General features: G+C 39.1%; 1 protein-coding gene across 1 annotated transcript in view; it reads right to left on the bottom strand.

Annotated features, from left to right (window-relative positions):
• Positions 1 to 26,293, bottom strand: part of snrka (SNF related kinase a) — a 47,975-nt gene extending 21,682 nt beyond the window's left edge. The window contains exons 1-3 of the mRNA XM_007250417.4: positions 26,054 to 26,293; positions 20,528 to 21,246; positions 938 to 1,079 (exon numbers count right to left, since the gene is read on the bottom strand). Coding sequence (XP_007250479.3) covers positions 938 to 1,079; positions 20,528 to 21,116 — 731 coding nt within the window. The 5' untranslated portion in view covers positions 21,117 to 21,246; positions 26,054 to 26,293. The remainder of the gene's footprint in view (positions 1 to 937; positions 1,080 to 20,527; positions 21,247 to 26,053) is intronic.
• Between the last annotated feature and the right edge of the window lie 297 nt (positions 26,294 to 26,590).

Here is a 26,590-nt window from a genome sequence, read left to right as displayed (position 1 = left end):
TAATCCAGTATGCCTTATGTATGAATTTTGAGTCAGGTTGTAAGGAGCAGTAAAGCCACTCTGCTGAAGTACAATGTTATACAGGAGGTTTAGTTTAGTTCTCCATTACCGGGGCTGGAGTAGCATTAACATTAGCCGCTAACCGCTATTTCACCGTTCAGAGGTGAGTATTATCAACTTGTAGCCTCCTGCTAACCCTGGCTAGCACTGCTGGAGCAGCATTAGCATTACCCACTACCCGGACTGTAGTCAGCATGTTTTCCGTGATAAATGGGACGAAAAGCTAGCTAATGTTACCCTGGCTTACTAGAACACTCAGGGTTCCTCAGGGTAGCTCTGTCGGCTAGCAGTTAGTCGCTAATGTTAATGCTCCAGCCTGGAGAAATGGAGAAAGCTTAATGTAAGTTAACAGAAGCACTAAACAGTTTTCAGGAGAGACATCTGTGTAGATTAACATCCAGTGCTCGTTTGACTTTAAAAGAAAGTCTTTTTTTTATTACAGTTTTGTTTACTTAGCTTAGCTTTACTTAACTTACTTAGTTACCCTCCCACCACCACCCAGTGGCGAGACCTACTTAATTAGATGTTTCTTAAAGTCTGAACAGGTTTCACTATTGTTGCAAATCAAAAGAATCCTTTTTAGTACTATTTAGAATCTTGTGTACGCAGTGGAGGTGCCATAAAAATGTCCATTAAATGTTATCAGTGGTTTTTACTGGAGCTGAGAGCTGACCAGAGATTTGACTCAGGTTCTGAAATGTTTACATAGTTGAGGGAACAGGCAGGCTTGTCAGTTCAGCCTTGAATCTCAGTTCAGGATAACATGACTGCTGGTACAGAATGGATTCAGGGCAAGGTTGTAGTGTTTCCAGCTGATAACCTGAGGCATGTGTAGGAGAACAAAGCGTATTTTGATGAGCGGGAACAGCGTACTTACTCTTTGCAGGCATTGGAGACATGGGTTGGTACAGTGTATTTACAGTCCATAATCATGGTGAGGGTTTCACTGTCATTGGCCTCTTGGAAAGGAGGCTGTCCGCAAACCAGCATGAAGAGGATCACTCCTAGGCTCCAGATATCTATGGGGCAAGAATAAAACTGCATTAAATACATATACTGTTTGATCTATTGATCCATTAACTTACTTAAAGCAACTTTACATATCATTTGAGACTGCAATATGAAAGGAAATGGATTGATACCATTGAAACTTAACATGTTTTTTTTTTTTTTGGAGCTCGTCAGTACTTTTTAAAATGTAGCATTAGTAAAAGAAGTTCTGAAAATCAAACAATGGTACTTGTGGGTTACATTGTCCATTCACTGATGTTCCACAAATCACAAATGAAGGCTGCCCACAAGCTGAGCCAAACTTGTTTTTCAGGGTCAGTATGGCAATAAAGTAACCAACAGCCATGTCCGTCACAATAGGCCACATGGGAAGCCTTTCATGGGAGCTCCTGACTGCTCAAACAGCCCACTATGTTAATGGCTAAATGTAGCACAAATACAAACCCAACTACTGTAATAAACAAATGATGTGTAGCTTCTGTTGCCAGGTCATGCATTTTAACTCCATCATTCAGAGCAATGCCCCATAACCCAGTCCTTTGAGAACCCCAATCCCTGCATCAGTGCACACTTTTGTCTTTTTTCAGCTTGTCACCTGAACTACACACTCAACAACAGTGAAAACATGGTTCAGCTTTAAAAAAAAAAAAAAGTAAAAGTAAACTATCTGGTGTACCTGAGGCCAGAATTTGGAAATATTCTAAAAGCTCTAAAAGCACCCGATTCTAATACTGAAACACACAATTACTTCAAATTAGAAACCGTGCATGACCTAATATGAATGACGCTGTAATTAAAGTAAAAGGGAGCACCGGAAATTTGAGCAAAATTTCCATCAGACCTTCATTCTCTTATGGGATTATACAGAACCCTCTCGCTGCAGCTCATTTTAAGATAGAGAGCACACTAGAAAAATTTCAGCTATTTGGACAAAATGGACAGTGAAGGGTCAGCTGTCAAGTCTCAGCGGTGCTTCAGCAGGGATGAAGAGATGAGGCAAAGAGGTTATTTTATATGGATTGTACCTGACCAGTTATAGTCTGGACCTGGCCAGTCATAGATTATTATTTAGTTGTTTCAAACGGTGAAAAAATCGAATTCGATTATTCACAAAAATATTGTGAATATTATAGTGTTATAGTGTTAACTGCGAACTGTAAACTGTGTGTACTGGCAGCCACAGTCATATGAGGAGGTAATGAAGGATCCTTTGTTGCATGATGATACCCATGTGTTCCATGTTGCTGCAATCACGCAATACATATGGTCCTTAATGGAAGCAGCCATACAGTTTGTGCAGTGGCAGTGGGCTGCCCTGCTCCTGCTGGGCTCTGTTCATCTGTGATGACCCACTGTGCCCTAAGCTGCAGGTTCCATCTGACTCCTGACACAATGATTGTTGCTGAACAAACTCTCCCAGCATGTCAGTAAGGCCAGAGCAGTGTACTTCTAGAAGCGTTGATGCTGTCGCTCAGTCAGAAACACATAATCAACACTGCTTATAGACACAGTCACACAGGTGCAGAGTCAGAACCACAACTAAAATTAGATTAAGCTGTTCTGCCACAGAGTTATTTACATAGATGTGTGCTGCGTCTGTATGCACAAAATTCATATACCTAACAAGAACAAGTAAGTGTTTGACAAATGATGCACTGAAATTAACTTTTTTTTGTCTGAAACCAAACAAAATAAATAAGTTTTAAAACAAATAATAATAATTTTTAGCATTGTTTTCACATTTTTCCCCCTCACAAAGCCCAACTTTTGATTTGAAACAACTAGGCCCGTCACAAGATTTTTTTTGTGGACGATATATCATTCCAGAAATGAATGCTATAAACAATATTTTGTCGAATATCACTGATGAGGATAATACAATAGCATAACAAACATTCACACCTTTTAAAGACATCATAGTTTGTGAGTAAGCAGCTGCTTAATACAATTCTACAAGTCTTAATACAATTACATTTAAAGTATTCAGATTTCTCACATTTAAGGAATTCTGTATCTTATCCAGTGTGAGAGACATTTTAATTAGGTTACACAGTTAGGGAGATGTAGTGTTAACGACACCAACTACTTGGTGGTGGTGGTGGTGTTGGTATTAACCAACTTTTTTTTTCTAGTTTAATGTTGCCCGTTTAATCAAAATTTTAACAGACGATGCTTGGCTTTAATTTGATGGGGACAGTTGAAGTGTGTATTTCAACTAATTTAAATTTGATGATGTTACAGTTGGGGGAGGGATGTTGGCACTGCAGGCAGTGTGTGCATCAGACAGCTCTGATACACTGGGGTTGTGAGCTTGACCTCGCATCAGTCACTGTCTGAGGAGTTGTTTGTGGCTAATTGAGCTCACTCCAGGTACTCAGATTTTTCCCATCTCCCAAAAAACACAGAGTAGGTGGGAAATGGCTCTGCTAAATTGGTCCTAGGTGTGATTGTGTGTGAGGTAATGGCTGTGTGTGGTACCCTGCAACAGACTGGCACCCTATTTAGGGGCACTCCTTACTTTTGCCTGATGATTCTGGGTAGGCACCAAATTCCCCACAGCCCTGACATTAAAAAGTGAGAAAAACAATAAACAGATATTATAGGAAAGCTCTATTTTAAACCACATGAACCATACTGTGACAGTGGTGGGTGCCATTAAAGTCCTCTTACACAAGACTGCTCACTTTACAGCCATCTTTGCAACCCGGCAGACAGTTATCCTCGATCAAATAAAACCAGCCACCTAGCTCTGTAAATGGGGTGAGATCAAAATACTGAGAACTGAAGGTCAAACCTATTTTAAAATAGGACGTCATGAAAAGGTTGTAGAACATGGATCAATAACGTACAAAAATCATGCATTTTTGGTTTGTTATAGCTGCAGCACTTGCGCAGATCTCCACTTTGGGGACTAGGGCTGCACGATATTGAAAAATTTTTACATTGCAAATGTTTAATATTACGATATTGAACAATGTAGGGCCCAAGACGGCATCAGCCCCGCCCCAGGCCTTGCATCCTGACCGATCAAAAGCAGCACAGAGCATTCAAAACTCGAGAAAAATAGCAAAACAACAGTAATCTGCCCTTTAATCAGGCATTTAAATGTCTTTTTAAAAGATAAATAAGATTATTTTTGTAAATAAAGAGTGAATATTTGCACAAAACTGTGCTGGACTGAGGTGCACAGCTTTTGGCACGTGCCCAACCATGTGGATGGAGGCCATGTGGTTACCTTCTGTTTACCCCCCCCCCCCTCCCCTCGTGCTCCCACTCACTCTTCTCAGGCAGCAGCAGCCAGTCACTCACACAGACACAGAGACAACGCTGTGTATCTACTTCTTGTGTCAAGAATTAAAACATTGCAACATGAAGTGTTCGATGTTATTGCCTTAAGTGACATCGCAAGTCCTGCGATGTGACAATTGCGCATGCGCACATCGCAATGACGATGTTTAAACGATATGTTGTGCAGCTATATTGGGAACAATTTCTCTTCTACCACAGTGTAATCACAGTGTAAGCTGATTGGCTTTTTTGTTGGTGGGTGGGACTTTTCATTCATGAGAGTTATGAACACTCCAATTTATTAGTTCAACCAGTAGCCAGTCTCTTTATTATTACCATCTCTGGTGCCATTCAAAACAACCACAGAGTGTGTTGTTTGACCTAGCTGTAACCTGGCTTTTAAATGTAACACACACCACAGATCATATTATACTGGTAAAGCTACAAAGGAGCACCTAAAACACTCTCCCAGGCACCAGGTCCATTTACACCTGCCTGTCCAGCTATGCAGCAGTCATGTCAGTTCTGCAGGTTAGCTGCAGGCCTGATGCAGACAGTAAAGCTCACCTCTGCTCAGGATGCAGTGGCACTGAATATTAAATGTTCTAGGGAAAAAGGTTAGCACCACATGATTTCTCCAAGCATGCAGTGTCCCAATTACACAAACTGTGTGAACAAATTGGAAATCAAACGCTCCTTTATGCCCCACCGCAGGTTTCACAAGCCATCCGCATAGAGAGAGGGAGGGGAGGGGCCTCCCCAGGGTCAGAGAATCTCACCTGTTTAATTTTGAATGAATGCAGCAGAAAGTGCAGGCAGGCCCTGGCTTGCTGCTACACTTGGCAATGAACTGCCCCATCAGAGTGCTGGAGAAATCTGAAGAGAGTCCTGACTGCACAGGATGAGCCAGTGAGAGACCATCCACAAGGAGGCTTCTACTGCTCACACAACCATTTAAACCAAAAACTGGCATAATAACTTTAATATGTTCAGTAGTCCCATGACTGATATGAAACAATAGTTAATAATAATAGTTAATAACTATTTATATTGATTATTTTAAACTTAAAGCTACCGTAATTTACATGCTACTGAGTACACTGGAATGTAAGCCGCAACCACCAATTTAAAAACATTTGTACATATACCGGCCACAACTGACTATAAGCCACACTTTTAATTAAAAAGCCTGTTTACACAATGGCTGGTTTATAAAAAAAACAACAACACAACAGTAGTTTTACCAGGACAAGTCACAAGAGTAAAGTCTTAATAATAAAAGGGTAAAGTCGAATAATTACTTGAGCTGCCAGTTTAGGAATCATTTTCCACTCATTGATCCGTTACAGGGCTGCTGTGATTATCATCAGTTATCTACATTTATAACCTGATCCGTATTGATAATCTGTTGTCACAGTTAGATTATACAGTATCCAGGTTTTGCCGTAGAGGCATCGCTACCAGAAGCCTTGCCTATATTGCGCTCTGGCTTCGGTATCTCGTGGCGGGAGAACGAGCGTTGGTTCGCTGAGGTGTTCCGCTGCTTTGATCAATCTGAAAATGTATTCCAATATGTTTTTAAAAACCTGTTTTAGATGTAACTAAATGTAATTGTCAAATTAATATTATGATATCCAGTTATAAAGAAAACAGGTAAAAGTAGAATATCTCTGCTGACCCCTTCATCCCCACACATATTTACATTAGATTAAAACAAAATCCTCCGTTATAATATTCACATTCAAAAGGTCTGATTTAGGAACAGTATACATGTTTTTGTAAACCTCACCAATTTCTCACTTCTGGAAAAACAAGTAACAAAAAGCCACTTCAGTGAAAAGCCAGTGTATAGAAGCTCTGCCTGTCAACTGTGGGTAAACTGTAAATTTAGTTCTTTTAAAAGACAGGGGAACAATGGCCCAGTCAGGCAACAGATGACGGTCACACAGCCACACCAGCTTGCCAACAGCCGCTGCTGTCAGTTCCACTCGAAAGCTCAAGCACCTTCCTCCCAGCAGACCAGGCAGCCTTTTCTCATCATGATGCACTACTTAAAGTGATAGTTCCACCGTTTTACAGAATTTCTGCATCATTCATATAGTAATATATACACAGCCATTCAGGCTGGTGTGATGTGAAAAGGTTAATAAGTAGTATTTACCGTAAATAGACCAGAATTTACTGCCAATTAAACAGACTATGACCAAACGTTTACAATCTGTGGATTTTGATTTAATGACATATTTATGATTGTAATAAAATATTTAGCAACAGTTTTGCACTGTTGTCTAGGAGAGTTTTTAAGCAGTCTAGTCTGGATCTCAGGCACTAAGGGGTAATTGCTGCATGTCCCATGCACAGTGTGAATGTTCTACATATATTTTGATCAAAAATTTGATTTTGGGATTAATATTCAGAAATTACTCACATTAAGAATATTAACTATATGGCAAGTTTATAAAAATCACTGCATCAACATGCAGGCGCTGCACAATTCAGACCAATCAAGCTATACTGTGTACAATTCTGCAGTCTTAGTGATTTATCCTTTCTGCATGCTTTAACACACTTTTATTTTTAAAAATAGTGATACTGTAAAAATAGTGACTAAAATTCTAAAATTTAAAAACAAGTAATAATAATAGAAATATTCTACATTACAATAACAATATGATAACAGACATGAAAACTGTTGCATGCATCACCAGCATGAACACAGCACCACATGGTCAAAGGTTATAAAAGTGTGTTACTAAAAATCTAACTTAACTCTTAAATTTATATGGCATCAAAATCTTATCATTATTACACTGCTGATGACAGGTCTGGGTTTCTCAGATAAGTTTCTACAAGTATTAAAAATGCAAATAAATGACCTGAATGGAAGGCCAAAATTAAAACAAACTTGCAAACCAGTGATGAAAAACCCTTTTCAGAACAATCAATGATGTACCAAGCTGTGAGGGTATACAAAACAGTTCTCCATACATTTCCACACTAGCTTAAACACCATACAGGTGCCTAACTTGAGTAAAAGCAGTGGCTATTCTTTATCAGTTGGCTCAGGTGTCTGGAGACTGGAAACGACTGGCTTTATGGATGGCCTGATCATGACACACAGCTTTTCAAAGGTTGCTTTAGGCCCTTTTAATACCTGTAGTTGGTTTCTATGGTCTGGATTAGTTGATGAGTTTGGAGCTTGGAGCGTTCTCTCCCTCTGATTAGTTTGGTTTCAGACCACACAGACATAAACCACACAGCCCCTGAGTTTGTTTGGGACCGGACCGAAACCACCTTCTCTAGCAGGTCCTGGTCTGGTTGTTTTGATCTGCACCCGAGTGCGATTACTGTTTTCAGACCTGCCTGCTCAATCGAACCGCACGAGGGGTACAAATGAACCAGAGTCTGTTTTTAGCGGAAAACGCTCGTAAATACCAAATGCCTAGCAACAGACATGAAATAGACTTAAGCTAGTTAAATATCTCCATTCTGCTTATTTTGATGCTGCTGCTAGTCATGGTTGTGTCAGTATTTTGTATCTGTGCATAATTGGGATGTATTGGTATATGTATTCTTTACGAACAGTCATGGTACGGGGGGGGGGTCGCGGTTTGATTTGTGTAAACGTGGAATGCATAACGCGTAACTAATGTTCACCGGAGTGTTGCACTCAGAAAACGTAGCTGTAGCACTGTTGCTATTAGGAACTCTACTATTAGCCTGCCCTAGGAAGTTTAAATTGGACATAACGTGCTAATGCATATTGGGCGGCATCTTCCGGCCCAACAATAACCAGAATTAATAAAAAAAAGTGACTTTAACCCAACTACGTACTGTATCCTCTAGATGTGAAATCAGTAGGGGTGTAAGAAAATATCGATACACTTGAATATCGCGATATTACGTTTCGCGATACTGTATCGATTCTCAAAAACGCTGTATCGATTTTTTTATTAAGTGTGTGTTTTTTTTTTACTCCCGGCAGTGTTGTTTATTCACCAGGCCACGAGGTGGCAGTGCTGTGATCTATCTTGATCCATTCGGCGCCTCCAGTACACTGCCAGTAAGTGCAGAATCTAAAAGCGTATCAGCAGAGAGGGTTTTCTCCACAGCAGGAGACATTGTAAACGCACAGAGAAGTGTCCTGAAAGCTGAGTATGTTGATCAGCTTGTCTTCCTCCACAAAAACCTTGACATAAAAAAATAAGCGCTGACATACATACAAACTGAAGTAAAGTTATAGTTTAATAGTACTTTTTTATTTACTTTTTTATTTACATAATTTTTTATTTATTTGATATATTTATTTTTTTACATTTTTTGTTAGGAATCCTCCTGGCACTTTCTTTATTTATTGCTCAATTTTATAATTTGTTCAGAGTATGTTTAAAAAGCAGGTCACACTTTAAAGCAGGTCTGTTTACAATGTTTTTTTTTGTACTTAATTGTTTACATAAATACTCCTGCAAGCACTTTTTGTACGTTATGTAGATGTTAGTAACTGTTTCTGGCAGTGTTTAAAACTGTTGATGCTACAAGACCTGTTATTAAGTCTAATGGAGTTCCCACTGTTAAAATGTTTACAAATTAAACTTTTTCCTCTTAGATTAAATCCATATGGTTGTATGAGGTTTTTTTTACAGTATCGTGATATATCGCATCGTGAGCCCTGTATCGTGATACGTATCGTATCGCCAGGTTGGTGCCAATACACAGCCCTAGAAATCAGACAGGTCCCAAGCCATTACTGAAGTATTTACAAAGCACATTGTTTTTTTTAGTTTGGAGCTTACAGTAAACTTGAATAAACATTCAGAGGAATGAAAAACAAAACATGGTTATAAAGACGTTCTATTGTTAATATGAAGTAAAGCTGAGGCTATATAAAACGCCCGGCCTTTTTATTTTTTCCACCAACCCTACCGAAAACGTTCCCAACCATGGGGTTTATACAGAGGTGTGAACCGAACCATGCAGCTGGTCCAGCCTCCCAGAACACAGCTGCGAGGAGATCACGGGACAGGTCAAACACAGACGGCTTCTGGTAAACGTGAACACAGCCTCCCATCACCTCCACCTACAATGAAAATACATCTCCAGGCATCTACAGTGAAACGGCAAGACTCCAGATACCCCACAACCCAGCCTCCCCTCTCCTCAGCAGGAAGATGCCGAGGTGACTGAAACCGAACAGGCATCTCTTTGGGCAGCCTCGTACGCCATGCCCTCACACACTCACACTCTCTCTCTCACTCACGCTCACAAACACACACCTGGCTCTCTCTCAGACGGCAGCAGGTGTTGCTATAGCAACCAGCAGGCTGGATTAATCACCCTCTGGGCGAACTGCACCATGTCTGGCTGGCACGGGTAAGATCAGGAAGACACTGCTCTAAACATAGACCCCACCCCCCCTCCTATTCGTCCTCCCCTCCATCCTCCCTAAAAAACACATGCACACCCGCCTCCCCTCCCCTCCTCTCCTCTCCCCATTCTCCTGCCTCCCTCCTGCCTTCAGCTTCAGCAGGGAGGAACCGGGTCTCAGAGCGAAAACAATCTGGGGGAAAGAAAGAAGGGAAGAGGAAAGGGAAAGAAAGTAGGGAAGAGGAGAGGAAAAGAAGCGGAAAAGAGGAGGAAGGAGGTGAAATGGGGTGGGGCAACAGCACCCCTGGAAGCTTTGTAACCGCGCCAGAGCAGCACAAACGGCAAGACTCACGCAGGCAAGACGCGTGTGCAACATATGCGTCTCAGTGGTGGTTTAATGAGTGATTCGGGGATTTGTCACTCGGCAATTTTCAGAGCCTCAAAACAGCTCGCTGAGGGCCAGAGAGCAGCAGAGAGGACTCGCATCATTGAGTTTCCTCATTCAAACCCAACACACACACACACACCCCTCCTGACTCAAGTGATGCTAGCACACTAGCACACAGCCTAGCTCATCGCCTAGATCATTTCAAAGAGGAGAAACAAAACGCTGCACACAACACATCTCGCAAATCTTACCCTGTAAAAGCCAGATTAAATATCACATAATGAAATGTTAAACATGAAACTGTTAAATATATTACACACAACTTGGCAAGCAGTACCACTTTCATGAAAGAGTAAAGGTATTAAAATACCGCAGGGGTCTACAGGGTTGAGGTCGGAACAAGGTGAACATCTACTGCATGCTCAACGGATAAGCCTGAATACGATAATTCAGAATAAGCTCGAAAAAAAAAGTACAGCAAACAAGTCTACTTTGTAAAGGTTTACTTTGTACATGATATTTTCGGCTCCCTGACTGGCTAACCTTCAAGCTTCTTGTTAGCTTGTCTCCATGTGTACTTCAGTGCCTATGACTTTACTTTACCTTGTCCTCAGGATAAGCAACAGGACAGAGTGTCGATCAATAAAAGCGTCTCAGCCTGGAGAGATGCAGAGCATTACGTGAGGCAGTGTGACCTGCAGTTTTACAGGTTCCATCACAAAAAATACCAAAGCTAAGGCTGCTTTCATTCATAACACAACTAAACAAGGCAACCTGAATGAAGAGAAACTGATCCATAAGGTCAAGAGCAGATCTATGACTCTTCCACTAGATTTAAAGAGATTTTTACAACGATAAGTTGGAATTGATTAATCCAATTACTGTTTACATGTAATTTAATCAAAGCTGCATTTATATAGTTATTGGACAAGCTGCCAGAAGGAATCTCAGTAGCTTAACATTTTCTTCCTCCAGTAACCTGTAAAGATCTCTTATGTGGCAGTGACTTTTATGTGGCAGGACATTATGTTTACATTGTGTTTAATATAAAAGCTGCATTTAAATGTCAATGCTGTCTGTTTACTATTCCTAAAAACAATAATTAGTGCCGTTTGATTACAAATAAAAAAATGAAGTTAATGAAGACTAAAAATCAAAATCGTAATTGAAAAATGCTCATATATTGGAGATCGTATTTTTTTTTTTTTTTTTTTTTTACACAATATTGCCAGCCCTACGTCAAGCCATAAAAAATGAATAATAAATGCAAACAGATTTAACAACAGCTTTAAGCATTTACCATAGGTACATAAAAATATGGAACATGACAAAATGTTCATGCATTATGATAGATGCAGGGCAGTAATGCAACACTAAGCTACGACAAAACTAAATGAAAGACAGCCAAAAGCGTGTTACAGATTCACAGGATGATTGGAACTGTGATAATGGAAGAGCTCTGGTGCTGCTGTGCAGTCTATGAAGACCTGACTGTATTCTGCTGGTCAATTAGAGAATAATTACTGTTAGGCTTCGCCTCTCTGCTTTCTTCAGGGTCAAAAGGTGGGCTGTAATTTTGTAATTCGACCTGCATGATTTGCTCATTTTCTCAGTAAATTTTTACATATAATTCGACCAACAAATGAACTGATATTGGATGCACACCTTAGCATTTGTCAAGCAAGTCACATTATTAAGGATGTGACCTAGTGAACAGAAATTACTAAGTACAGTCCGGTTCTTGCAGAAAATTAAAACTGTAATAACTATAAAACGCCTCAGAGCTGCGACTACAATTGTATTGCGCTTTAATGATGTTACTCACTTGTAAAAGCCAAACCCCACTGACAGACACTTGTGTAAAACATTGCACACCATTGGCTTTACTTTGCATTTTTAAGCAGTTGTAGCAGTAGCAGTAGCAGTAGTAGTAGTAGTAGTAGTAGTAGTAGAGCTGGGCAATAAATCACATTTTATTAATTAATTAGAATTTTCAGTTAAGGACTGTGTTTTTATGAAAATTAATAAAAATCTGCCATCTCATCTACAAGCTTGTTGCTGGTTGCACTTAAACCCCCAAAGCAAAACCTTAAGTGAAACCAAAATAAAGTTAAACCTAGTTCTGAAGTATTTCTTCATCATCTGTCGTTTAGCACGGGAAAAGTTTTTTTAGGACTCATCACCCAGATCTAAGTAGAATTAGTAGTAGTAGTAGTAGTAGCAGCAGTAGCAAACAAAGCCTCCAGTACTTTTTTGACCTAGTCCAATTATTTATGTATTTTTTTTATAATAATTTTGCCACTTCTAAAATGACAATTGTGTACCACAATTAACATATTAATTTTAAAAGAACAAATAATTTACATTTAATAAAAAATGAAATTGGAATATTAAAACTTCCTAACTGAATAAACTATTATATATAGGCTTACACGACATACCAGTTCAAAAGGCAATGAGGTCAGCAAAAATCAATCATGTCCAATGTACAATGTATGAGAATTCATACCATATTTATAATTAGGAGTGGAAGATATGGCCCATCACAATATTTTAGGGTATTTTTGCGATATGATATTCTCAGCTATATGACAAAACATTTTTTGTATTATTTTCAAAAACACACTACTGCCAACTTACAGCATGTTCTGATTTCAGGGTATGTTCTGAATCACTGATCTGTCAAAGAAACTATTCTTCTTTACAGTTACAGCCTTTTCGTATGTGGTTTACTGTACAGTATACATTCAGGATTTGCTGGTACTTTGTGGAATCTTCCTTCTATTCGTCCTTCTACCCATGTAATGCTGTCAATACCACTAGCAGCAACACAATCCCGTGCCATGAAACATCCTCCCCCATGTTTCATAGTTTGCAAAGTTTTTTTTTCTGACAAGTTTCCTGAAATGTTGTCCCTTTTTGTCCTCCAGACTTACCTGCACTACCTGCAGCCAGAGTTCTCCTCTGACATTATTAGTCCACAGCATGTGTGCATATGGATGAATATAGAGTGCAGCATATATCTCACTCCTCTTTCCCAATACTGCATCTGCTGCATTTCAAACATGAGCCTTCCAAGTAATTTCAGAGGAATCGTACTTGGTGTTGTTGAGGTAAATTGCCCTGTCACTCTAACCAGAAATTCAGCTGCAGCTTGTGGTCACCCTCAACCCATTCCTGTTTAATTACTGCTAACTTTTCCAGTAGAAGGGTGTGTGCATGTGTCAAAAATGCTATAGATGATACAGTGCAACAAGGCATCTGAGCATGGTACTTTTAACTTTTAAGCAAAGCAATCATTCTATAGACAAATCGGTACATTTGATGTGCTGATATTTCTGTGCTGAAAGTGAAGTAGGCCTTCAGGTCCCTTGAGGTGTGCGTTTAAAGTACACTATGCCAAGTTCTGTGTAGTAAATCAGATGTTGTTTGTTGGAAAGCTTTATGGACTATGAATCAATTTATCAGCCATAACATTAATGCCACATACTTGTTTATACACAGTCACTTTTACCAGCTCAACTTACTTTAATCTAGGAGTACGTTCTATATATATATATTTTTACGCATGAAACTCCATCTCTACTTTTTTGCATTTTTTGTCAACCTTTTAGCATCCTGTCCTTGAATGCTCATAACTTTACAGGATCCACCCAAAAAGCAGGTATTATTTGGTTGATGGGTCATTCTCATCACTGCAGTGCCACTGCTATGTTAGCGTGCTGTTCTGTTATGAGGATATCAGACTCAGCAGTGCTGCTGGAGTTTTTAAATCTTTTAGGGCCAACCCCACCGCAAAACAGCATCAATATAGCCACAAAACAGACTCATACAAGCAGCGTCCTATGACCAAAGATGGACAGATCATCTTTGTGTTTGTGTATCTCTCGCTCTGTCTGATTAGCTCCCTCTCTTCTCTCTCAAAAAAATATCTAGTCTGCCAGACCTGAACAACATGCCCCATTATTCCTGTCCCCTTACAATAATACAGAATTTCAAGTGATTAACACACTAATATAAATATTTATTTTTGCCAATCTAATGCTGATATTTCTTAAAAATAACTGAAATGCATAGGGAAATTAATGTTTTTGTTTTTGTTCTCAATAAAGCACCACAAATAATCATACTTATTGTTTTTGTTCCAACAAGATTCAAAAGTATGGTAGCCTCTCTTATAGACGGTATGAGAATTATATTTTTTAACAGCCGACATGAGTAATATGTTTAAGAATAATTATCGCTTTTTCTTTTTTTTTTTTGGTTAGAATTTTGGTTAGAAAAAGGTACCCGAAAAAAAGTATAGTTTGGGTATCGGTATCGAATTCAAAAGTATTAAACCAGTACCGTATCGAAAATGTTTGAAATGGTACCCAACCCTACACTTGAGCTTCTATCACTTGGCTTTGCAAGGTGGAAAAGGTGGTCAAACCTGGTAGTAGGCAATGTTTAAGAACTCCAGCAGCACTTCTGAGTCTGATCCACTCTTACCAGCACAACACACACCAACACACCACCACACTGACACAAAGCCAGCCAGTGTCAGTGTTCAGAGAATAACCCACCACCCTAATAATATCTGCTCTGTGGTGGACTTCTGGAGTTGTGAACATTAAGTCTGTGATTACAGAACAACAAAGTGCTCGTTCATACTCGTTTATATAGGAGTTAATTAAAAGAGACAGGAACAAATTTAAATATTATGGGTGATTAGTGTATATCTATATACACACTGAGTATAGAAAGTACACATACAGAAGTGCAGTCACAGAGCCTTTTTTCCAAATTTTATTAAAAGCTCTAAACAGGAAACTTACACCCACTCATTTTACCAGCTACAAGATCTGAATTACCACAACATGCAAAATACAGCTATCAAACGATGCAACGAGGTCATTAAACATTTAGAAGAAAACTCTCTATCACACCCAAAGACTGATTTTAGACATCAGCCTATGGGACTGATAAAACAGCCAGACAAAAGTTCAGTTAGAAGACAACCAATGACACCAGAAAAATGCTCTAGATAGCTAAAGTATTCTATGTTTATGTATTACTTCAATGCAATTTATTGTACAAGTTGCTGTATTATTACAATATACAGAGTTCTATGATCATAACACTTGTCCATCTCGTACTCAACCTCAAAGCCTAAAGACTGCACATTCCCACCAGACCAATATCCTGGCACTGTCCTCAAATAGCAAAGCAAAGAGTCACTGCTGATGTGGAACGTAAACATTACAGGCAATTACTGACACAACACTGTTCCATGCATTCATCAGCCCAGGCACCATGTTTAGTACACACTAAAATGAAGGTGCTGCAAATGGTTATTGGAGCGGTGCCACAGTTTCACAATGAGGAATGTCTGTAACAGAGGTGTGCAGAACCTTTAAACTGGTTAAAACTTTAAGGAAAGATTTATTTTTAAACCTGGTTCAGAACTATGGGTGCTCACACACTTACTTTGTTTTGTACAGAGTTCATATTTTTCTGTGCTAGTGTGAAAGGTGCCACTAAATATGGTCTAGACCAAAAGACCAACATTTGGTTTGACCAAAAGGGATGGTCTCTGCTCAATTCAGCTGAACCATGGTCCAGTTTGTCTGAAGTAAGAAAGCACTTTTTTTGATAATTCAGACTTTTGGACCAATTAGGCTTACAAAGTTGAGGCAGAGAGTCTTTACCCATTAAACAACAGAAGAAGAAAAAATATATATATTCTAGTGCTGAAATTCGTTTACGTTGGCGACTGCTATATCTACTGTAGCTGTAGATTAACTGTAGATTATTTAGAAACAGAATTAAATATGTTAAATATTATAAAATAATACGTTTGAGGGTAATATGCTAATTTCATTCTTCAGAAACACCTAAAAAAGGAGATTTGCCAAAAATTACATTCTACACATCAATCAGTGACAAGATAGGAAAAAAGTCAGGCTACATAGTTGATGATGACAGTCTGCAGCCAAGTCCTCTGACCCTCTTACTAAACGACAGTGTGAACCCAAAATAAACCAGACCAACACCAACATGAACTGTCAGGTACAAAAACACCATAAAGATGGTTATTTTACGAAATTCCTTAAAGAAGCATTTGAAGCACCTTTATGTTAAAAGTGCAGTAGGCCTTCTGTTCTTTAGCCAATGTTAAGGTTCAGGGTTGGCATTCGTTCAATTGTTCTTTGAACAAAGGCATTTTAATGAACACCCCAGACTTCATTCCAAGTATCTAAAAGGAATTCCTTCCAGTACCAATACTGTCAGAAACCCAAAAACCAGCCAGCCCGGCCAAGACTGGTTAGCCTGAGTGACAGCATTTGCTGAAATCCATGTTGTGAAATTAGCATCATCAAAATACCAACAGTAACTAAGAGGAAAGAGTCATAAAACAAATTCCAATCACCGTTACTCCCCATGGGTAGATCAATCTCTACATTACTGACTAACCAGCCGGTCTTTCCACCATGTTGAAGTGGACGTGCAGGAGAAGATTACTGAACACTGAACACTGAACAATAAATTCATCACTCTTATCTGAATTATGCCTAATTCAAGGCCACAGTGCACTCAACCATTTAATCTGTATTCTAATAAAAGTGCAGGATTCATCTCTGCCATATTTAACTGTTCTGTCCCAGCCAGATCAAATAGCCTAGATATTAATGATCCTGTCAGGATATTTGATGAGCTACACCATAGCTTAGGTTGACTGCCAACATACTTTACAAAAAATCATTTAATATATTTCTAACCAAATTACCATGCTTTTTCAAAATGGACTGCCTATTAAAGTCAGTTTACCTTGGAGAAAAACCTCAATAAGCCTCAAAAAGTATATATAATGTCCTCCTAGAACAGACACGAGACAAAAAGCTTCAGAACTTTCAGAGTTAACCACTTCAAAATAGAATATATCCCACAGGCATGGTAATTCACAGCTCACAATCTTGTAAATGTCGCTGCCAAAGTGTGATGAAGCTCTGCCTGAACGATCTATACTTCATTAACTGATTAAAGATTCACACTGCAACTGAGTACATCACATATTACTTTTTATAAAGGGAAGTATTTACAGTTTGAATAAAGGATTATTCACATCCCATTTAGTCTACATGAATAACAGAGTCTAAAGGGTCCTGTGCTGCTGAAATACAAAACCACATTAAAGGTGCACCAGAACGTCAAACTGTGTTTACCTTCACATACTTGAATAATGAGAGTTCCGTTCAAACACTAGTCTGTTTTCCTTCAAGGGAAAATACAGCAGAACAGAGAGAGAGTAAAAAAAAAAAAAAAACAGGCCAATTTTAAAACCTCCAAACTTTACATACAGCATGCCCACTACAGAAGTTCTACCAGCCTGTGACTTGAAAAGAATATGATGTTGTTGATACTGGAAAGCAGCACATCACCTTCAGACTCTGCTAGTTAAGGGAATATGGATTGCTCTAAGAACCAAACCTTGTGTCCATGACTTGTTTTGTGTTAGGATCTACAGAGATGGAAATCAAATTCTGCTTGCCACAAAGCAAAAGCGGGAAGTGTTCTGCTTATATACTTTGACTCAAGACTCAAGAAAGGTAACCCTAGGAAAGTGAGCTAGGTAGTGCTTGGTGTATATATCATTCACATATTATACAAGAAATTATTAAGCGCCTTTAAAGCTATAGGCCATTTACGCTGCTGCTAAGAGCCACATACTGTTGTGTTTACTGCGCCTTGCATACATACCGATTTTTGTTTTCTGAGGAAGCGCACAACTGACACACCAAACGGATACAGGACACACAAGTCTGCTATCAGTTAATGGCAAGTACATCTCCAACCTAAAAAAATATCTTCCATATACAAAAACAAAATAAGCCACCTTCTCTTAAATGAACTGCTGTGAGTGTGAGAAATTATTCCTCAGAACTTTGTGAACCATAACCTGTTGTTTTAAAAATGGAATTCTCAGACTTATTCCTGCATCTCATTTCCTCAGAAACCCCTGCAACAACAAACAGGTTCACATATAAACAAGGCCAGGGCAGAGAGAGTTTCTTCTTTCTGGGGCATGTTAACCCACATCCACCAAACTCACATCCTTATTCCCACCGCTCACCCCAACCACTGCCATGAATCACGTATTCATTTATCACTGCTAATGACCAGGTGACACTGGCAACAGCTGCAAACATCTAAGCTGATGAAACACAATAAATAAATACAGGATGCAGTACTGTCATATAGTAAGATATTCCCAAAGAGCACTATTCCAACTTCACACTCACCTATTTCTCTCAAACTTTTATCTTTAGCTCCAAGCATCTCCAAATATGTTTCAATGACAAAACGGCTCATTGTCCCACCTCATTTTTATCCTCTAAACAATCTTTTCAGCTCCACATTTTTAATCATGTGCTATTGCTCTCGATAACTTTAACAGAGACTGTATACAGTTTTTCAGTAAGTCTGATTTCAGAGTAAAACAGTCAATGTGATTTGTTGTAAGTCTTTGTCATTCCACATTTATCCTTGATCAGATCTGAATATTGTTTAACATTAGTTTTTCTTCAGTTAATCGTCACACATTTGTGTGGACTTACTTACAGCAGCACTGGTGTTAAACTGGATCATAGTAGCTTTGGTTCATCTTAGCAGCAAGCAGAGTAGGGCTGCAACTAATGAATATTTTGGTAGTCGACTATTCTGATGATTATTTTTTCGATTAGTCCATTAGTCAACAATTTCTGCCATGTCCTCCATCTCTAAAAACAATAGATACAGCTGAACATGAGTTGATTTAAAAGGCATTTAAATGTCGTCGTTAAATGTTGTTTAAAAGTGGAAAGGACTAATATTTGGCTAAATAAATATGTTGATTATATTAACTAATTGTTGCAGCCCTTAAGCAGAGTTAAACTTTGGTATTGTAATTTAAATAAAATGTAAATGATTTTGGAATAAAATACATTAATTGCAATTTTACTGTTCAAACTTTATAATTACAAGACAAACTCGTATCCAGTTGTCCTTGCAAACCCAATGAAGGCAGTCTGAGACGCTTGTTCTGGGAGATGATGACTGGCCTACCAAATATTTGGCCCTACCTAGGGCCTCTACCAAAAAGACTCTTTTACAACATGGTTGACAATATGGCTTGATTTCTATAGAATAGAACATCAAGATCTATGTTTTAGGTTCAAACTAAGATGCTACTGAAAAAAAGTAATCAAGCTAATGGGTCACAGAATTCGTTTTTTTTTTTTTTTTTTTTTTTTTTTAAACGACATCCATTTATTTTTACAGTCTCTGGCCAAAACCAAGTGGCCACGCTTGACAGCCGTTATAGACAAAACTATTAAAAGCTTCATCTACACTGACAATGTAGTGGAACAATAAAAAGCCACGCTCATTGCCCTGAAACAAAATCTCCAAAGTAAAAACATACACTCCCAGTTATACAGAGAGTCAAGCAGTCGACAGGAGAAAGATCTTCAGGCTTACAAGAGATCAAACACACACATAATAGCATGAACCTGGGCCAACCGCTGCACTGTAGCATTTCTGCCCAGTTTGACAATGGGGTCTCCAAACAGATTGGCAGCCAAACGCGGGACACGGTATTATCGATTTGGATGCAAAGCCGGAAACAATCTCAGTGGGGAGGCCGCTGGCAATCAGAGCACACTGTCTATTTGATCACCCTGACAGTGTCAATAAGAAATGTTTAATGAGGGCTCCAGCAGCGAGGGCTCAGCGCAAACAAAGACAGGATTAACTGTTCCACCATCCAATCGCATGCACTGTGACTCGACCAAAAATCTGAGCAGCAGCAGACACAAGAGTCAGTATGTTCTCCAATGGCCCTTAGCCGTTAAGACACTGGGCTCTCCCAGACATGCAAAAATGCCCTCAGAGAAGGCAGCCATTCTACAGTACTAGGCTGTGGTATACAGTGGTGTGACGACTGGTTCATCAGCATGCTCCGACATGCTTGAACATCTCCAGCAACTCCAGACCTCACCCTTCTGACGTGCGAAACCTGCAACTACCTGAACACGTGAATATTTGTGAAAATATCAAAGGAATTCCACAACATTTTTAGAAGGTGTAATCATTCAAAACGTATAGATTCCAAATGTTATGGAGCAACATTTGTAGTATGAAAGGGCAGTGGTGTAAAACCTGTAAATGACTCATCTACACAGAAATACAGATAACAAAACTGTGAGGTCAATATTCCATTTTGATTTTCAATATTTGTTGCAATATAGTGAGCTATAAACAACACAATTAGGGGTGTTACAGTAATTGCATTCATACCAGACTGCCATGCTACAAGCTTCATAATATGCAATAGCTCAGATTTGCGTGGTACTTTGGATACTTAGGTGTATTGGTAGGGTAACTATAATTACTCACCAACTGCAGGTGCGTCATACTCATCCCCCAGCAGAATCTCCGGAGCAGAGTAGGCCAACGAGCCGCAGCTGGTCGTCAGCTTCTTCCCTGGCTGAAACTTATTGCTAAAGCCAAAGTCCGTCAGCTTGACCAAGCCCTGCTTCTCAAAGAACACCACATTCTCAGGCTTCAGGTCACGGTGCACCACATGCAGTCGGTGACAGTAAGAGATAGCATGAACGATCTGAGCAAAGTATTTCTTAGCCAGCTCCTCGTTCAGACCCTCCTCATGTTTCATGATGTAGTCAAACATGTCCCCTCCGTCCCCCAGTTCCAGGATCAGGTAGAGCTTGGTCTGCGTGTCGATGACTTCATACAGCCGCACAATGTTGGGGTGCTGCACCAGTTTCATGCAGCGGACCTCCTGAAACAGGTGACCAGTGGCAACCGTGTCAAGCTTGGTCTTGTCTATGACCTTCACTGCTACTTTCTCCCCAGTGAAAACATGGCGTGCCAGTTTGACCACGGCGAAGTGCCCGCGGCCCAGCGTCTTGTCCAGGTCGTAGAGTCCGGCGATCTTGCCATCGTAGCCGCGCTTTATGCCCGCCATGGCCGCTGGTCCCCCTTTGGCTGGGAGGAGGGGTTAAACCCCTGGGGGAGGGGAAGAGTTTACAGTGGAGGGAGGGTCCAGCTCACTTCAGCACATTGGCTGGTAACAGCAAACCCATGATGCCAGGCTCCTGTCAATCAGATCAAAAAGGGAGTTTAGGTTTTTTTTTTTTTATTATTGTGCAATAACTTGAAAGCCTCTTTATATCACAAATAAATGACAGACAGAAAGCCATAAGTAGGGCCTCACCAAAGATTTCTAGGTGGAATGACAGCAATGTGACCCAAGTATTTCAAACATGAGTCAGTAAACTAGAGAAGAATGACAAATCACATCAGAACTGGACAAATATATTTTACTGATTAAATCTGATATTCACTGGCTGCAGCATATATTCTGGACAAGCCGAATGTGCTGGTGACTAGAATAAAGTTTTGTTAATTTTATTTATTCATTCAAATAAACATTATGATCCTAGTCCTGGCTAAATGAGTCCCAATTTCTACATTTTATGTGTGTATATCAGCACTGGAATGAATACACAAACAATACTAGATAAAGTTACTGTCTCAGAATTCCCATATCGATGCAAACCCTTTTAGTCAAATTTTTGGAAACATTCACCATTTTCCTTTGCTGACCAAACAACCATGCAACTTAAAATCTGAAACATTCACATTTTCCAAATTCAAAAACAACTACATGGTAATGATTTGTTTGGGACAGGTCAAATCTGATCTTTTCAAATAAATGACAATAATTATGCAATTTGTACGGAGAGAGGACAGAATCCAGAACAAGTAAATCATGTTAATTACCAAATAGCTGTTCAATATACTTATCAGACTTTTTTCTTTTTTTCTTTTTTTTTTTTAAATAATCAGTCTTTTCTGACTTGTGATGTACAGTTCTGGCCATACGGTCTTTCTCACAAATTACAAAGAGGTGAATGGAAACTAAATGCATCATTACCTGCAACATTCAAGTGACAGTGAAACAGTAAAAACATGCGGGCAAGTTACACATTTACATGCAATGCTCATCAACTAAATGACAGAATCTATGACATTAGCTACATACAACACATTGCAACATATTGTAAACTTCCCGTAAATAAGTATTAACCGCACATTACATTTTCAAACAAAAAAAAAACTTTAGGGATTAATAAATCACAATGACATTAGCCTCAGGGCAGTACTGGAACGACGCGATGTTTTATCACTTTTATCAGTTTATGAGACTGTACTCTTGCGCTTCTCATACATCCACTGCTCCAGATGCAGAAATGCCACCAAACTTGTTTGGGGTAAGAACAAGAGAAGAAAATGAAAAGTCACAGTAAGAACTGTATTACAATGACAAGCAAAACTATACTGCAACAGTGCAATTCTAAAGCAGTGATGCATACATAAAATACCATTTAGAAGTGGAAAGACTCAATATGATTCATAGTGTGCGCTCTTAGTCATAAATGGAATAATCAATTTTTCATTCTAGAGCCTGGGTTCACCCCCCTCCCCTCCCCTACTGCCCTGAACTGTCCCAATCATTCCTGTCATCCCAAATTAACCCTTAACTCAGGGTCTATAACCTTCTATAGCTTGATAGCTATGTCATAATATAAAAACTAAAGAGAAAACTAAAGAGACAAACTTTGCCAATTTTGACCTCCTATCTTCTGTTATCCACTGAAACTCTGTATATAGCAGTCTAGAAGGTCTGCACACAGTGGAACAAATATTTGCCCACTAATAATTTATTAAAATGTTTAAAAACATCAGCTAAATAGTAAAATTACAGACAACCTGCAAATTGCACACTATAAAATGACAAACAAATTGAGGCCAAATAAAATGTACCTGTATTTACTGACAGCCATTAATGTAAATGATGTAGAATAATTTAGCCATGCTGTGTAAATGTATATTATTTATTCACTATGCCTTCACTGTTACCAGTATTAGACTAAAGGTGTTTGTGGTAAAATGCTCATTTGTAGTGTCACTGACTTGCTAAAAAAAAAAATATATATATATAAATATATATTCTATATTAAGAAGCTGCATCATTGGTTTGCAAAACCACAAACACAGAGAATACTGCAATTACACAAGCAATGTGAGAACTACAAGAGTTATGCTGAAACAAATATATTAGCTGTATACTTCTTGTGAAAAATACTTGAATTGATAAAACTAGATTAAAAAAATAAATCAAACACCACAAAAAAGTACCACATTCAACATGCCCAGCCTTTTTCCATGCACTTATTTTTATTAATCTTGTTATTATAATGTATAACATTTAAATAACTTCGTCAGCTCACCAACAATAAATAAATAATAAATAATTAAGTCTGTCAGTTGATCTCTTCTCTTGTTACACAGACTTCTACTGCATTGTATATTAGTTCCAGAGCAAACTAAAGAAAAAAACCAAAGACACCGAACATTTCTTAGATAAACAAAAACATGAGATAAGGAGACAATTGTGTTGTGGGCTTATATAACTTCTCATTGAATTAGCTAAATAAAAATAATAAACAGATAGTGGCCTGATTTGTCTCTTCAGCTTGTACAATTCATGAAATTCAAAATTCCAAGCCTAACTCCTCTGACACGTCCCTTCAATCTTATCTCTTTAATATGTAAAAAACTATTTTTTTTTTTATAAAATATATCATAATATATGCATCAGGTCCTAAAAGTGCTCGAGGCAGCATCACATTTCAGGAGGATACAGTAGGTCTGTTTACCCCACATTACAGTTACAACTGACTGAAAGTAACGTTACAGACTTACTTTTTTCCCCCACAAGTCCACTCACAAACTAGGTTAGTTAAACTAGGTTATATAATTAGTTAACGAGCTGGTAGGGCGTGAGGTTACTATTAGCGCATAAAACTAAGGCGGGCAGCCTGACACCGACAAAGTAAGTCTGCCAAAACAACAGAAATTATTAAGAGTAAAATAGCTTTGCTACTTAGCTAACTATGTATAATAACGTTATAGTCAACCATCACCAAGTTAAGGGAGGTGTGGACAACTCATTCGCAGTGCAGCCAAATTAGCTAGCTAGCTAATTAGCTAGTTAACTAGTTACTTAGCTAACCTAGGTATTAGCTAGCTAGCTACCTGCTGATAAGCAGAAGACTTTTTAAATAATTTGTCATGAGAAGGTATGGGTAATTAAAGTATTATTTCAAGGAACTATATAATGTTGTTGGCTTAGCTATGTGGTTCTTTAAAAATAGCATGAAAGATAGTTAATGCTAGTTAGCGCTAACTAACTGACGTTAGCTAGGTTTGCAAGCTAACGTTAGTTAACTACTGAGTCAGTGATGCTAGCTTAACCTAGTAAACCAGACTAGCTCTGTATAAGAATCAACCATCACCAAGCTTACAAACGAAGGCAGGTGTGGGCATAAAAATGTATATCCACAAGTTAGTTAGTTAGTTAAGCTAGCTGGCTAACGCTACTTAAATAGTTAGTTAGCAAGCCAGCTAGCTAATTAGTTTACTAGCTAATAAAATCTGCTGATAAACAGCAGAACTGTTAACTTGAATTATCAGCAATGGGTAAGGAAATTGTTATTTTAATTAAATATATACCCAGCTGTGCGTTTCTATTTTTAAATGGCATTAAGGATAATTAATTAGCTAGCTGGTTAGCTAGGTTAACAAAATGACGTTAGCTATAGCAAAGTTTGCAGGCTACTGACTACTGATGGCATTGATGCATGTTAACAGCTATGGGTAAGATAAGTTTTATTTTAAGGAAATATATAACTAGGTTAACGCTAGCTATCTATGTCTTTAAAAAAAATGGCATGAAATATATTAACTAATAGCTATGGTTAGCTGATAAGTGTCCATGCTACTGAGTCAGGCAATCAGTCGGTGATGTACTAGCTAGCCAAGCTAACTGGCTAACCTTACATCAGGTGAGCCAACATCAAGCTTAACCTAGATGTCTGATCTCAAAAAGATACCTAATGATTTATCCTACATTACTACCTATATATTAAGAAAAATACTGAGCTAAACTAATATGTGTGCAGCTGTAGCTTGAATATCAATCAGTAGGTGATCAGTTACATGCTCAGCTAAGCTAACTTGCAAGAGGTTTGGTGTCTACTTTAAAGCTATGGTGGCGAATCCAGGTCCAACCAGAAAGTAAAAATCCGCTTCGGATTTTGTTCCCGACTGCATAAACTGCTCTAATCAGTAGCAGGCGTCCAGTCAGTCCGATCAAAACCGTGGCGCGGATTTTTATTATATGGACCCGGATTTACCATCTTTAACGTCAAGTTAGCCAGCTAGGCTAAATTGGCTAGCTATCTACCTTTGTAGCTAATACGGGTTATATTGCAACAATACGAAGGCAGCTTACGATAGCGTTGGTGAGATCTCAACACAGCACACAGCGTGTTACTAGCTAGTAGTGATGATCGGTGAGTGCCCAGCATGTCAGGCCTGGAAGCGCTCAGAGCTTAACTAAGCTAGCGTTAAGATTCCAGTCTGAAGATACAGGGCCAGTCAAGCCAAGGCATGCTGGCTTACCCAGCATTAGCCAGCTTCTCAAACAGCGCAGCGATGCTGCTGGGTTAAAAATGCGATGTGTGAACCAGCAGTCAACCACACTTCACTGTTAGCTAGGTAGCTATTAGATGGCTAGATGAATATGTAGCAATAACAGCAGGCAGGAATATAAAATGTAAGATATGTTAGTTAACCAACTAGTCAGTAAGGTTAGCTTGATAGTTACCTATTTTCCTAAGCCCTCAGCACAGCGCAGAGCTGGGTAACGTTAACCGGATATTATTGTTGGCTAGCAGTGCTTAGCTATAGCTTAGTGGCTAACATACGTTAGCAGTCCGTAGTCAAGTCAGCTTGCTGCGCTCACTGTGCAGCATTAACGTTGTTTCTACTTACCGATCGCTCTGGCGAACATTAAAAATGGCGAAAATGCAAAATACGCCAGGACAAAGGCGACTTTTTGATCCAGATTTGAAGGCGCTCAGCGAAAGACTTCTGAATGAAGTTGAGCGCTCCGGATTTGCCGTGGCGGCGCTCACACGGTTCCTGATAAATGTGCTGCAAACGCTGCTGGAGGGAGGGAGGGAAGTAACTGCTGCTCTCAGCGAAATCGCCCCGTTTCTCATCTCCTCTCCTCGGCGGAGAGCGCAGCCGCAGCCTCCTCTTCCGTCACAGACACGCAAAAGTCAAGACTACTAATTAAACTGAGCCATACAGTCTAAAACATCGCCATGCTTACATCTATAGCAAGCCGTTTAACTTAAAATGACACCGGCTGTACCAGCGAAGTCCCAACTCTCTGTAATGCACTTTTGTACTACTAGAATTTCTGTATTAAGGTGACATCATTTAAAAAAAGTAAAAATTTGTGGCCACAAGTTACTAACATGTGGGAACCAGATAATGAAGTTGTGGTAATGAGATAAATATGTC

Source organism: Astyanax mexicanus, chromosome 6 (assembly GCF_023375975.1).
Source record: "Astyanax mexicanus isolate ESR-SI-001 chromosome 6, AstMex3_surface, whole genome shotgun sequence".
Classification (NCBI taxonomy): Eukaryota; Metazoa; Chordata; class Actinopteri; order Characiformes; family Acestrorhamphidae; genus Astyanax; species Astyanax mexicanus.
The sequence above is the reverse complement of the archived record's forward strand: the minus strand, read 5'-3'. Positions and strand labels throughout refer to the sequence as shown.